Genomic DNA, 12,500 nt, shown 5'->3' with positions numbered 1-12,500 from the left:
AGCAAGGCGTGCAGAAGTTCTTGGACTGGGTCATGCCGTACCTCGGATACTTCACGGGAAGCGACATCAATCAAGTCAACAAGTATTCGCTCCCGAAATCCCGAAGCAAGAGAGGCGCTGCGGACGACGAAGGCTGGACCACCATCGGAGGGACTGCTAGCGGCGGGGAGCAGGTGATGCCCACGGCCACGCTGATAACGTCGTCGTCGAGACCGTCGTCGAGACCGTCGAACAACGACCGGCTCTTGTGGGGCAACGACCATGTTCTGTCTCATAACAATATTCACGACAGCGCTACGAAGAGACCAGGTGCATAGGCTTTTATTGCCATACTAATTTTTTTCACAATTAAGATGTTGATTAAATAGGTTATGAATTTGGCCTACATATCCCTCAATACTCCATAATTAACGCTTTATGGGACCACTGGCATCCACAAAGATTCAAGTCGTACTTCATGCATTTTGTTCTGTCCTCAAATTTCCCTCCCCTTCATGTACTATATCTTAATGAATAGCAGAGTTAATCTCATGAACTTGGTGTCGTTTATATACAAGCTGTGGGCTCTTTTGGAACACTCCGATAAATGTTCTGGTCTAATTCTTCACGCTGCCTCCTTCTTCAGGTCTTGACCTCATCAAGCCAATTGACGTCCCTGAAGAGCGTCCTCGGCCGTCGTTCTCAAGGCCTACCTTCTTCTCTCGTCCTTCGTCATCATATCCCTCATCCTCCTCATCATCATCATATCCTTCCTCATCCTCTTCATCCTCCTCATCATCGTCATCCAACTATCATTCTTCCTCATCTTCGTCATCCAACTATCCTTCTTCCTCATCTTCGTCATCGAACTACCCTTCTTCCTCCTCTTCGTCATCTAACTATCCTTCTTCCTCCTCTTCTTCATCCAACTATCCTTCCTCCTCATCTTCGTCATCGAACTATCCTTCTTCCTCTTCCCAAGACATCACCCCTCCTTTCCACCTGACATCCTTCGATGAAGTTCCAACTGAAACAACAGATGCCAAACGCCTAGACGTATCAATGCGGCTTTCCCGCCTCGACTACTTTTTCAACAACCTTCACCTGAACCGCGAGGACTGCCGGCGCCGAGTCCTGTGTGAAGTGTCTCGCGATCCAGAAACCTTCGCTCCACTGTCGGACCTAATTGGTAGTGAAACTAGGCAAGTCCACCTCGGGTATTAACGCGTCACTTTTGGAGATTCTTCACTTTCCTAGCATGTTTTCGTCTTTGAGAGAATGTTTTCATTTCTTCAATTCCCTTTTTTTCTATTTAATATCGAATGCAAATAAATTTCTAAACAAATCTACAGACTTCTTAAATCAGCAAACTTTATCTATCTCTACGATCCTCATAACCCAAATACCTATGAACATGAATTATATATTATGAACCTAATTCACACTGTGTTCCTACAGGATCTCAGGAAATCTCTGGGAGTTGAGCCAACAATTACGGCATACAGCTGAGGGCGGGAGGCTCCTGTCTTATATTGAGGCAGTTAAAGAAGGGAAGGACAGGTGAGTGTATTATGATACCAACCGTTACTGTAGTTGGAGATCGTAGAAGGGAAAAACCGGCGGAAAGTAATCAAAACCCGTGATGGCGCGGTGGTGAACACTCGTTTTGAGTCACGGAGTCCTAAAAAGGGAGAGTATTGGTGAAAGGGTTTATTGCTTTTCTCTAAAAAGAAAAAAAATATCAATTACTAATCGAGATATTGCATTCATTTACAGGTTAGATGAGTGTGATGGGTACCGATACCAATGCAATATGAAGGCTCGTGAAGTGATAAATACAGACATACTTCCAATATGGCGCGAAGTAGTACGTTGGCTCACAGTGAAAGTCCTTACACAAGAATTATAACTGTATCACTTACTGAATAATTCGGATTTTCTCCTTAATCTACTGAAATATTATCATATCTTCGTGACAATGCCTTTTTTGTATTGCCATTTGTATATATCATTTAATGCCATTTTAAACCGTAAATTTGTAGATTCATGCAGAATGTCGAAGATTTTATTTTGAATAACAAATCAAATATTTATGAGTGGATACTAGATTTGTTTTTGTATGTGACTGCTGTTATGAATTTGCTTTTTGTTAAATTTTAAGTTTGTGTGCATGATTTTATGGTGTGCGTGTGTATTTGGTGCACTTATGAAATTAGGTAATAATAATTAAACCATGTTTATGTGTTATAAACATAAATAAAGTACATTACATTCCTGCAATATGCCATATTTCATTGTATAGTTTGTTATTGTTGTATTGTTATTGTTTTGACTTAGTTATTACAGTTGCATTTGTTATATTTCCTCTGATAGGAAATATCACTGCATTGCAGAAAATGTTTTCTTCAAATGCTTTGTATTTTATATATAGGCATTACTTCTTTACTTAGTGTGTAGATATATCAGCACTAGTCACTTATTATAGATCGATTTTTTTCAGCATATCACCAGTTGCCCTTTGTAAGAAAGATAGTTTGTTTTAGTGGAATTTGTATAGATATATATATATAAATGCACATCTATATTTATATTGTGTACACACACACACACACACACACACACACACACACACACACACACACACACACACACACACACACACACACACACACACACACACACACACACACACACACACACACACACACACACACACACACACACACACACACACACACACACACACATATATATATTTCTAATTAAATATTTGATTAGCAATTTCTTTTATTTCATTCCCTTATGTAAGATGCAAAATCTAATGTATGTCATTATCATACAACATCATCTATGCCTTTAAATGAGGAAAGTAAATGCTGAAGGCAAAAAATATCTTGCGACTAAATAAAACATGTGATGTACTCTACATGCCTGCATATTGCAGCCATTTATTCAATATACTACAAACATAATAATTGCATATTGGATCTTTAGAATCATATCTATTCAATATGCAATACTATGTGAAAATTCATTAAATGATGAACATCATCATATTCATTATATACACTGTACAAAAAGACTTATGACTAAGAAATCGTTGTCTGTATTTTCTAAATTATTATCACAGATTATGTTTTCAAGATATTTGGATTCATATTACAATAGTAATTAATATCAACTGAATCAGATACAAGATACGCTGACATATCTTATGATAATCCTAAAAAAGTGTGAGAATACTAAAACTGAAAAGAAATAAATGCCTGCTTAAGAGTTCATCAGAGTTAAAGAGTGAAAGAGTAAAATCTTCAAGGCACTTCTCTAGGGGTCAGATTATGCTGAAACAATTTCGACTGCACTCCAAGTCAATCAAAATATGACGGCATCAGTATCATTTGGTGGTGTCATCTGGACCGGCGTTTTTTTCACGGGCAACAGCAATGACATAACAAGTGGCTTCGTAGGAGACAAAGATGACGCCTGTCGCCAAGCCGCTCTTGAGCATGCTTGGCCAAAGTCCTTTAAACCATGCCTGGAATCCTTCTTCCTGCATCACAGTTGATATGTACTTCCATACATTTGTATATACAATAACCTGCAGAAGGAATTTCAAACTATTAACTCATTGGTCGCAGTATTGAAAAAATGTTTGTGCAGTAGGATGGCTGTTTTTTTTTTTTTCGGTTGTGCGTGCCACGTCTATGACCGACGACTCCTTTTGCAGCAGCGAATCATGCCATCCGCTGCTAATGGGTTAAGAATTAAATAGTTGGTAAAAAAAAAACCAATAATAAAGACAACTCAGGTATTACATACATAAATATAAAAAGTATATTTTCATTAAGTAGGTATTGGTGTATAGAACACACCAAAAGTTGTTTAGCATAGTTGTTTAGCACATAAAAACAATCCAAGAATCAATTCTATAGACTCTCCAAGTAAGTGAGTGAAAGTTGCAAAAATGATGAAAAATCTTTTCCTACAATTGAGGAATTGTAATTATACATTTTCTAAATTACTGATGAAAAACAACAAGTTATCTCAGAGATGAACTTACAAAAAGGTATCACTAAAATTTATGCACTTTGAAAACAAACAATGAAACATATGTATATATATAAAATAATAATGATAAAGTAAAAAAAAGGATGATAATGACAAATATAATAATAATATTGATAGCAATTATTACAATAAAAATAATTCAGTGATAACAATGATGAGAGCATAATAAAATAAAAACAAAATAGTTATGCCTCCTCTTATTTATACACTCAACATTTCCTTTAACAGATTAAAAAAAAAAAGAAACCATTTCTTTGTCAGTTAAGTCTATATAGTTTCCTCACTTAGCTTCATGGATCATTGGATAAAATCAGATATGAAAATAAATCTTTCATGTAAATATGGCAATATTCACTCTCATCTCAATGACACCAGAGGGCATGTATGTATGCCATGGTTTGGATGTGCTCGAATTCTGGATGGTACCTATCATGTCATGAAAAAGGATGCTGCTCTATGACATATGCCTTATATTATCATGGAGGTTTATAGTTCCTACCACAATAGTTCTTATGCTACAACCTTCCCTCCTATTTCCATCCTAATGCTGAACAACAATAACTGACTTGACAAGAACTTCAAGCCAAAGGGAAGGAAAACAGAAAACAGCATCCCTGCACTGCTAATCTTTGACTCGTATGAGCAGCCTTGAAATTACCCTCGGCAAGGCAGACAGTGTGCTCCAATTCCTAGCCGGTGCCTTTGGGTTAACAGAAACCCACTGCAGTCTGTAATTATTGCCATGAGGTAGTGCTCTGAATTCTGATACCATGTGCTCAAGGATAAAAATACATGATCAGACTTAAAAAGAACAGCACTATTCAGCTATTATGTTTTGAACTTTCTTGTCTGTTGAAAGTTTTATCTGAGAAATAAGGGACGAGAGAGAAGTAGAGGGGAAAGCAATAAAATCAAATAAACAAAAAGATGAGATTTACAAATGTATAAAACTCAGCTAAAATAACTATCAATAAATCATATAAAACATAAACAACTTCAGGTAACTTGCCTTGCCAAACTGCTTTCTTCTACTTTCAAATCCTCGAATCTGCATCCTCTTTTTAAGGACATCAAGAGGATAAGTAATGACTTTGGCACACACTCCTGCAGCCATCCCACTAACAGCACTACAGCTCAGCCAGGGAAGATGGCTCACTGTAAAGGAACAAAGATGAGCCAATTAAGAAATAAAACATATAGACCAACAATATACATTATTTTCACCATCATCATCATCCTTATCGTCATTATCATTACTACTGTCACTGTTACTGCCATTGTGACTATCATTATCATTATTACTATCACTATCATCAGTACCATTATCAATATCATTATCATAATTATCATTATTATGATTATGATTATCCTTATTATTATCATTAATATAATTATTGTCATTGTTACTACTGCTATTATTATTATTACTTTTATCATCATTTTATCATTATTGTTATCCTCATTATCATCCATTATCATCATTATATGTATATATTCATACACATACACATACAATTATGTAAGTTAATTTGCTTTCTGACTGAAAGCATACATACAGGATTTCCATAAAGGGATGATTCCTATTATTGTTTGACAAGGGCACACAAAGTTTCATGAAATCAGTTTGAAAATGAAATGACTGATTATGCAATGGCATATCCAAATAAAGTCATCTACCCAAGTCATGGAAATCTCCAAATCTATACCAACGCAATCTTCAGTTGGAAAATGAAGCCAATCATATTTCTTGCTTACCATCACCAAAAAGATTTGTTGTAAGTGAGAGGAAGAGATGATAGAAGTAGAAGATGAATCCAGAACTCGGAGCATTCATAGCAACAGTTGGCAGAAAGCCACGCCATAAACTTAATGCTCCTTCATGCCGAACCATCTTCACTGCTGCATCAAACATGCCACTGTAATACTAAAAAACAAGTAATTAGCTGCATTTGATACGATATATCAAATATCAAGTCTCACAAGAGGGATAAGAGAGCCAGTATGATATACAAATAGCTGATCCTTATCTAAAGATATACTATTGATATCTTATAATGCTATATACAAAAGCAACAGTAGGAGAGAACACAGATAAATTCTGTATTAGAATAATCATATCTAAACATTGTAAGTGATATCATTAGCCTATTTTTTACATAGAAAAAATGAAGGTGTTTGCAATCTTCCTCAAATAAACTCAAAATCTACAAATAGTAAAATAATTTAAAGAAATATTTGGAATCAACCTTTGGAGTTCCTTGTGCAACCATCCTGGTACGTAAAACGTCACATGGCATAGATAATAACGTCCCACAAATTCCAGCAAGTCCTCCACACAACCCATGAGGGAGTCCATGCTCACTGGCTGCCTTTGTGAGAACTGCATAACTCCAGAACTGAAAGAATCAGTGAAAATCCTCAAATACTATAAAATATAGATATTATTATCTTACTTTACAATCAAATATTCATGTATATTGAAATGTGTTCTTAGTTACATTATAGGTCAGGTAACATTTTAGAAACCTCACTGAGAAAGAATTTTACTTGTGCAACTCCATATGTGACACTCAGAGCTTGAGCTGGAAGATGTCCTTTCCAAAGTGCTGAAGGACCTTCACTTCTTGCAATTGTGAATAGACTTTGGAGAATCCCATGGTAGAGTCCTCCACCACGCCTTGTGGTTGGTTCAATTTGAAGCTGTTATAAATATGAACATAGGAAGTTAAATAACAAATTTAAATTTGTAATGATTACCTCTTTTGCAAAAGAACAATAAACTAGCCTTCACTGCAAAAGTTGTAGTTAGTCAACTGTATACTTTCAAAATGCACCTTAATCTTATATAGTGATACAAATGGAAAATATGGCTTTCAAATCCCATAACAACCTGAAATTGATCTTTATATCAATAATCATTATTTAGCACTCTTAGTTTTGCAATTATGAAAAGGACACCTGCATTTGCATTTACCTGAAACCGAATTTTAAGGACATCAAGGGGCTGGATAAGAGCTCGAGTGACCATTCCACTTACAGCACCAGCAACAGCATGGTCTCCTGGGGTGAGCTGATCATCCTGGTTTTCTTTATATCCTACATAGCTACCCATTATTCTAAGAAAAGGCAAACAGGCATTGCTATACTATGGCTTACAAAGAAACATTATATAACAGTAAGAAATGTCAAATAAGGTCATAATAGCAAAGGCAGTTGTGAAGCTGATGTTTCAGCATGATATACTAAAAGAAAATAATTGATAAACTGATTGATGCAATATTTTCATTATTACTGCTGCCTTATTCTATTTACAAATAGTCTGGAAAATTCTGGCCCATAGTATGACCTGCATGTCTCAATACTGGCTATAAAGTAATAAACCAAAGGTAGACTACATTTAATTAGAAGATCAAATTAATGTAATAACTGTAAAATGCTGATTTATAGATACAGTTTTCTATTCAAAACAATTTTTCTATTTAAAAATTTCACTTCTTTAGCGACAACAATAGTATTTATCTATATTTATCAAAGAAGATGATGTCATTTTTTTTTAATTTTAGCCACAATTTTAAAATAATATAGAATCATAATCTATGAACTTACAAGAATTGTAAATACTAATATTCTTGAATCATTCACACTTTCCACACATCATTCCTAGCATTACCATTATCATTATATATTCATAATCATGATGAATGATATTGATAATTATGACATGATGATGACAGGAATGACAATGAACAACCACAATCATAACACTTATCACCCTGATGACAAAGTATAAATTAAACGATAAATAAAACAATTTAACTAAGCGGTATATTCATCTATCATTCTTATTACTGCCATGGTTACATTCACTTATAAATCCCTAGTGACTCAATGAAATGCTGTGTCCATGTGTATTTGTTGTTCCAGCAAGGTTCAATAAACTTCCATCCCATATATCCAGGCAAGACTATGCATGCAGACCTCCCTTTAGAATGATCACCCTCTAAGAAGCCAGTCCAAGTTCTACCTTGCCAGAGTATATGTGATGAAGGTTTGTTGGCCTTTTCCAGCGTGCTGACTTTGCAAAGGCCACAGCAGGCCACAGCATTCACTTGATCTACTGCAGGTGTATTGGTAATCTTTGAAATTACTCTCACCATTACGTCATCATTATCGCTATCGCAGTCTGTATATTTATCATTAATATCACTAATACCTACTATTAGCCTATTATTATCATCCTTCACATAATAAATATTTCATCATCCCACATCACCATTAACTAGAATAGTTATATCAATGACAATGATAACGAAGAGAGTTTTTAGCTGCCAAGGTTTTATAACTTGAATGCTGATTTTAACATGTATTTCATCAAAGAATCTATGTTTCAATCCTACATATGTATTTCTAAACACAAGACAATCACCAGTCACCATTCTTGCCTTCAAACACCGTGCACTCTCTTTTGATGCGTATAATGCAAGTGATCTTTCGTGAAATCACTTTGCATCACATTTCCGGCGAACTTTGTGTTTCGCAGACGATGCCGTGTTTATATTGGGGGCCGTTCTTGTAACCTAATCCAGATCTATCCGACTTTTTTTCTGGTATCTGTTTATTGTCATTGTTTGTGGTAAACGTGTGTGTGTATGTATACATTTGTATGCATAAATTCATACGCATATAATTTGTTACTATATCAATGTAGGAGTTCCCTAGGAGATCAGGTCAAAGTCACACTTTCATCAAATTTCAGTTTTCTTATTAGTCTCCGGTGAAACATGTGCAAAGGAGCGAACCTTTACCTTTCAATGATGTAATGAACATTATAATTCACATGTTATATCAGTATTTTAGTTTCTTTTACATAAATCATGTATTTTACAACTCGATATCACAATCAACTAGCTGTACTGATACACCAAACTCAGAAAGAAAACCAAATATTTCAAACTATTTTACACAATATAAAACCTAAAAGCCCACTCAGGGGAAATCGTAGAACAAAAACCCAAAATCTCACGTCAACTCTTGATAACTCCAAACTATTTATACTTTAGCAATGAAAATTAATCAAATTACATCTCACCCTAGAAACTAAACAAAGGATACCAAAGAACCCGCAGACAGCGCAAGCAAAACATGTGTTATCGAATGCAGACGAAGGGACGACGTGCGAGCGAGCGACTGATCGAGAGTCTGGCGAGGGTGTGCATTTCCTCTTGTAAAAGTAGCTTAGTGGCGTTAACATTTCTCTGTAGAATAAGCCAAGTGAAGTAAGTAGTATGGCTCATCAGGAAGGCATTGTCCTAATGATTACGAATACTTTTAGTACTGAGTGCTGGTTGTGTGCGTTGCGTCAGCCCATTTTTCTGAAGGCATGACTAAGTTCGTAAAAAGTTTTACATGTGGTTCCTCCTCTCATTCGCTATGTGATTTGGTGGTTGGGTATACATTGTGCTATTCTCGTTCAGTTTGTTGTGTTGAATTACTGTCTTGTTAATTTTCTCTCCTGGTAATAGCATTTAGTGCCTGAGGTTGATAAATCTAGTATTTGTAGAATTTTATGATTAATCAACAGTTACATCATCATTACAGTCATGTATTATTAACATACGTGATGAGATTCATGAAAGGTCATTGACTCTGAGGTTTGTCAATGACAGAAAAATATATTTGAAACTGCAATTTTGTCTATTATTTGTGAAGAAAATCCCTTTAACACCCAGTATTTCCTTATGACTTGCCTGCAATGTAAGAGAGGCCTATAAGGACTGTAAGGACTGTCTTTAAAATGTCTTTATGAAACATAGACAATGCTAATGCTGACTATAAGGCCAGGGATTGATAACAATGGCAAAGGTAGAATATAATATGTAAATACTGTATTTAATGCAGTTGGTCAAATTGAAGAGGAGCACCACTAAACCTAATGCACTTAGTTATTTGTTAGTGAGTTATAACTGAAAATTTAATTCAAAGATAAATTCAGAAGAACTATAACACACTCAATATGTTCAGCTGGTTAGGTTAGCTTAACCCTATGACGACGGTGCATTACACTCGTGTGACACAGCCAAACTCCCGATGCCGGGGCGTCATGCCAGTGTGACGATCTCAATGCAATATTGCAATCGCCCGGCATAGGGGTCTGCGCGTAGCGAGTGCCCTGTCAGGAAAGGGTTAATAGTATGGTTCTTCTCCAGTGTTACATAAGTTGAAGACAGTGTCCAATACTGGTCATGAAGTATATCAGGTTGAGGGCAATATTTACTTTACTATTAAGATGTAGATGTTAGTTCTAGTTAAAAACATTTACTTTAAAATGTACCACAATGATAGCCATAGATAAGAATCACCTTGGACAGTCTTTATCCTTTTCTTGGACAAACTGTAAGACAATCTTAGAGTCTGAGACTGTTAAAGAAATTTTCATAGTATCCCTGTAACTTTTGTTTCTTGCACTTGATCCTGTACTGATGTATTGGTCAATAATACAAGACTTTTTTTTTTGGTAACAGACTTATATGGAACCTTTCAGATAGTTGTTTAGATTGAGATTACACAAAGGGACATAACATTATGTCTTTTATGCTATGTAATATATCAAAGGTCTCTCCCTTGTACTTAAACTAGTTCCTTGCTTGGGAACAATGCAGCTACTGATGTAGTAAGCACAGCCCTATAATGGTTCCCTCATGGCTTCCAATGGCATTGCCTCAGTCTTTGCAATGGTATCCCCAGACCCTTCCCATGGTGCTCCATAGGCCCTTCAAGTGGTACCTCTTTGGACCTTCCCCACAACCCATCCAATGGCTTCCCCTCAGACTTTCCAATGATGCACCCTCAGCTCTTCCAGTAGTGCTCCCTTCAGTCCTTTCAATGGTGCACTTTGCTTTAGTTGTGGATTCTACAGTTTATGCCCCAAAACATTGTTTGATCTTTATATCAGGTTTTATCAATTGTCTTAACCTATAGATGATATTATTATGGAAGAAGTATGCAAATTTAATCTATCATTCCAGCAGATATTATCCAACTGATGAATTTGGTTTATTTCAGAAAGTGTGATCCTCAGTTGTTGAAAACAGGAACAATGAGGAAAATGTATGACACTGACTGAGAAAAAAAATAGATATATAGATATAAGCATTTGTGCGCTAAATAGAGGGAATCTTTCTGGAGCACAACCTTTTGCTGAAAGAACATCATAAATGGATTTCAAGACTGCCAATACTAGGTGAAAGGATTATCATGCTCAGTTGCATAACATAATGAAAGAGCTCTTTTCCCTTCAGTTAAAAGATAAGACAAATCTGGGAGTGTATCAATATTGAAAGTAGTTTTGTATGGTTAATAAGATGTAGCTTAGACAATACTTTTTTGGATAATTCATTGCAAAGAAGCTGTAATTAATGATATTTCCTCTCTTCAGATATGTCCGTATATCACGACGAAATAGAAATTGAAGATTTCGACTTTGACGAAGACACAGAGACCTATTACTACCCTTGTCCATGTGGAGATCGTTTTCAGATCACTAAGGAAGAGCTGGCAGCAGGGGAAGACACAGCTACTTGCCCAAGCTGCTCTCTTATTGTCAAGGTCATATATGATCCAGTAAGTGGTTCTTGAAATAATTTTTATTTTAAATGCAATATATTTTTTAAATTATTGTAGTTGTGAATCCATTTATAATAAAGATGGTATCCATTTAACTTTGATTATATTCCCAGAGCTGCTTGTGCAATGCAATATAGGTATTTGTTCTAATATAATGCATATTTCAGGATGATTTTGCTGAATATGAGGAAGAAAGTGTAACTTTACCAAAGGAGAAACCGCTTGCCATGAACTAAGCATAGCTTTAAAGAACTAGGTATGTATGGCATAGATTCAGTATGTATTTTATATTGTATGAAAATGTTCTTCTTATAGAAAATTAATGCACTTTTAACTTATCCACAGGATGCTGGGAATAACAAATGTGTTAAAGTTAAAGATAAATAGAATTCAGTAACTTTTGGAGTGGATTTTGAATTTCTTTAATTTATCACATTTCCATATTGATATTGACTTTCTTCTTCTCTCTTTTCACTCACATGCATTCATTTTTCATATATATATATATATTTTTTTTTTTTTTTTTTTTTTTTCTAATTATCCCCAGTAAGATGTTAATGATTTCCCCACCTGATGTTATTAGTAAAACTTTAAAAATTAAGGTTATAGTATTATATTAATAAATATTCACTAGTATTTCATTGCTTTGCTTTATGAACTTAAATATTTACTCTACTTATTTCCATAACTTTTGGTGTCACTTTGTCATTGCAGCAGCCAAAATGGGAGGAAGAGGTCGGGGAGGCCGAGGCAGGGGGAGGGGCATGACCTATGAGCAGCTGGGAGTTCAGAAAGGCGAGGTTTTACCCGAGAGAGTTGTTGGGCCGCCA

The 12,500-nt window shown here is 35.6% G+C and overlaps 4 protein-coding genes across 11 annotated transcripts in view; 3 read left to right on the top strand and 1 right to left on the bottom strand.

Annotated features, from left to right (window-relative positions):
- Window positions 1–2,726, top strand: part of LOC122264650 (uncharacterized) — a 14,918-nt gene extending 12,192 nt beyond the window's left edge. Inside the window, exons 3-6 of the mRNA XM_086539687.1 lie at window positions 1–309; window positions 626–1,181; window positions 1,438–1,539; window positions 1,756–2,726. The exon at window positions 1–309 is cut by the window's left edge and continues 226 nt beyond it. Of these exons, the coding sequence (XP_086395813.1) occupies window positions 1–309; window positions 626–1,181; window positions 1,438–1,539; window positions 1,756–1,888 (1,100 nt within the window). The 3' untranslated portion in view covers window positions 1,889–2,726. The remainder of the gene's footprint in view (window positions 310–625; window positions 1,182–1,437; window positions 1,540–1,755) is intronic.
- Window positions 2,727–2,898: 172 nt separating this feature from the next.
- Window positions 2,899–8,720, bottom strand: LOC122264659 (mitochondrial thiamine pyrophosphate carrier). 4 transcript variants are annotated; one of them, XM_086539688.1, is made up of 7 exons: window positions 8,474–8,720; window positions 7,022–7,163; window positions 6,595–6,747; window positions 6,294–6,443; window positions 5,803–5,971; window positions 5,057–5,202; window positions 2,899–3,577 (listed from the first exon to the last, which is right to left on the bottom strand). In XM_086539688.1, exons 2-7 carry the CDS (start codon window positions 7,157–7,159, stop codon window positions 3,374–3,376), a joined length of 960 nt encoding a protein of 319 aa, XP_086395814.1. In that variant the 5' UTR covers window positions 7,160–7,163; window positions 8,474–8,720; the 3' UTR covers window positions 2,899–3,373. The 4 variants fall into 4 exon arrangements, with proteins under 4 accessions (XP_086395814.1, XP_042889623.1, XP_042889613.1 ...); XM_043033689.2 differs by having other exon boundaries at window positions 8,481–8,719; XM_043033679.2 differs by having other exon boundaries at window positions 8,490–8,713.
- A 377-nt stretch (window positions 8,721–9,097) lies between these two features.
- LOC122264676 (diphthamide biosynthesis protein 3) overlaps window positions 9,098–12,500 on the top strand; it is a 4,239-nt gene continuing 836 nt past the window's right edge. The window contains exons 1-5 of one of the 5 annotated variants that reach the window (XM_043033736.2): window positions 9,098–9,255; window positions 11,110–11,287; window positions 11,483–11,667; window positions 11,838–11,926; window positions 12,385–12,500. The exon at window positions 12,385–12,500 is cut by the window's right edge and continues 836 nt beyond it. In XM_043033736.2, the coding sequence (XP_042889670.1) occupies window positions 11,485–11,667; window positions 11,838–11,906 (252 nt within the window). In that variant the 5' untranslated portion in view covers window positions 9,098–9,255; window positions 11,110–11,287; window positions 11,483–11,484 and the 3' untranslated portion in view covers window positions 11,907–11,926; window positions 12,385–12,500. Of the gene's footprint in view, window positions 9,324–9,501; window positions 10,933–11,109; window positions 11,288–11,482; window positions 11,668–11,837; window positions 11,927–12,384 lie in introns of those variants that run through there. The other 4 variants (XM_043033725.2, XM_043033731.2, XM_043033730.2 and 1 more) reach the window with 4 other exon arrangements.
- Polr3G (RNA polymerase III subunit G) overlaps window positions 12,393–12,500 on the top strand; it is a 944-nt gene continuing 836 nt past the window's right edge. Inside the window, exon 1 of the mRNA XM_043033711.2 lies at window positions 12,393–12,500. This exon is cut by the window's right edge and continues 836 nt beyond it. Coding sequence (XP_042889645.1) covers window positions 12,393–12,500 — 108 coding nt within the window.

Source organism: Penaeus japonicus, unplaced genomic scaffold, assembly GCF_977035675.1.
Source record: "Penaeus japonicus unplaced genomic scaffold, GWHDUDI00000001_assembly GWHDUDI00000009, whole genome shotgun sequence".
Lineage (NCBI taxonomy): Eukaryota > Metazoa > Arthropoda > Malacostraca > Decapoda > Penaeidae > Penaeus > Penaeus japonicus.
Note: the sequence above shows the minus strand (reverse complement) of the source record. Positions and strands in the feature narration are given on the sequence as shown.

Excerpts from the sequence above, each read along its gene's own strand:
- LOC122264659 (XM_086539688.1), bottom strand. The coding sequence starts at position 7,159 with ATGGGTAGCTATGTAGGATATAAAGAAAACCAGGATGATCAGCTCACC. Across the intron at positions 6,444-6,594 it reads TCACATATGGAGTTGCACAA|TTCTGGAGTTATGCAGTTCT; the intron begins GTAAAATTCTTT and ends TGATTCTTTCAG. Across the intron at positions 5,203-5,802 it reads AACAAATCTTTTTGGTGATG|TGAGCCATCTTCCCTGGCTG; the intron begins GTAAGCAAGAAA and ends GTTCCTTTACAG.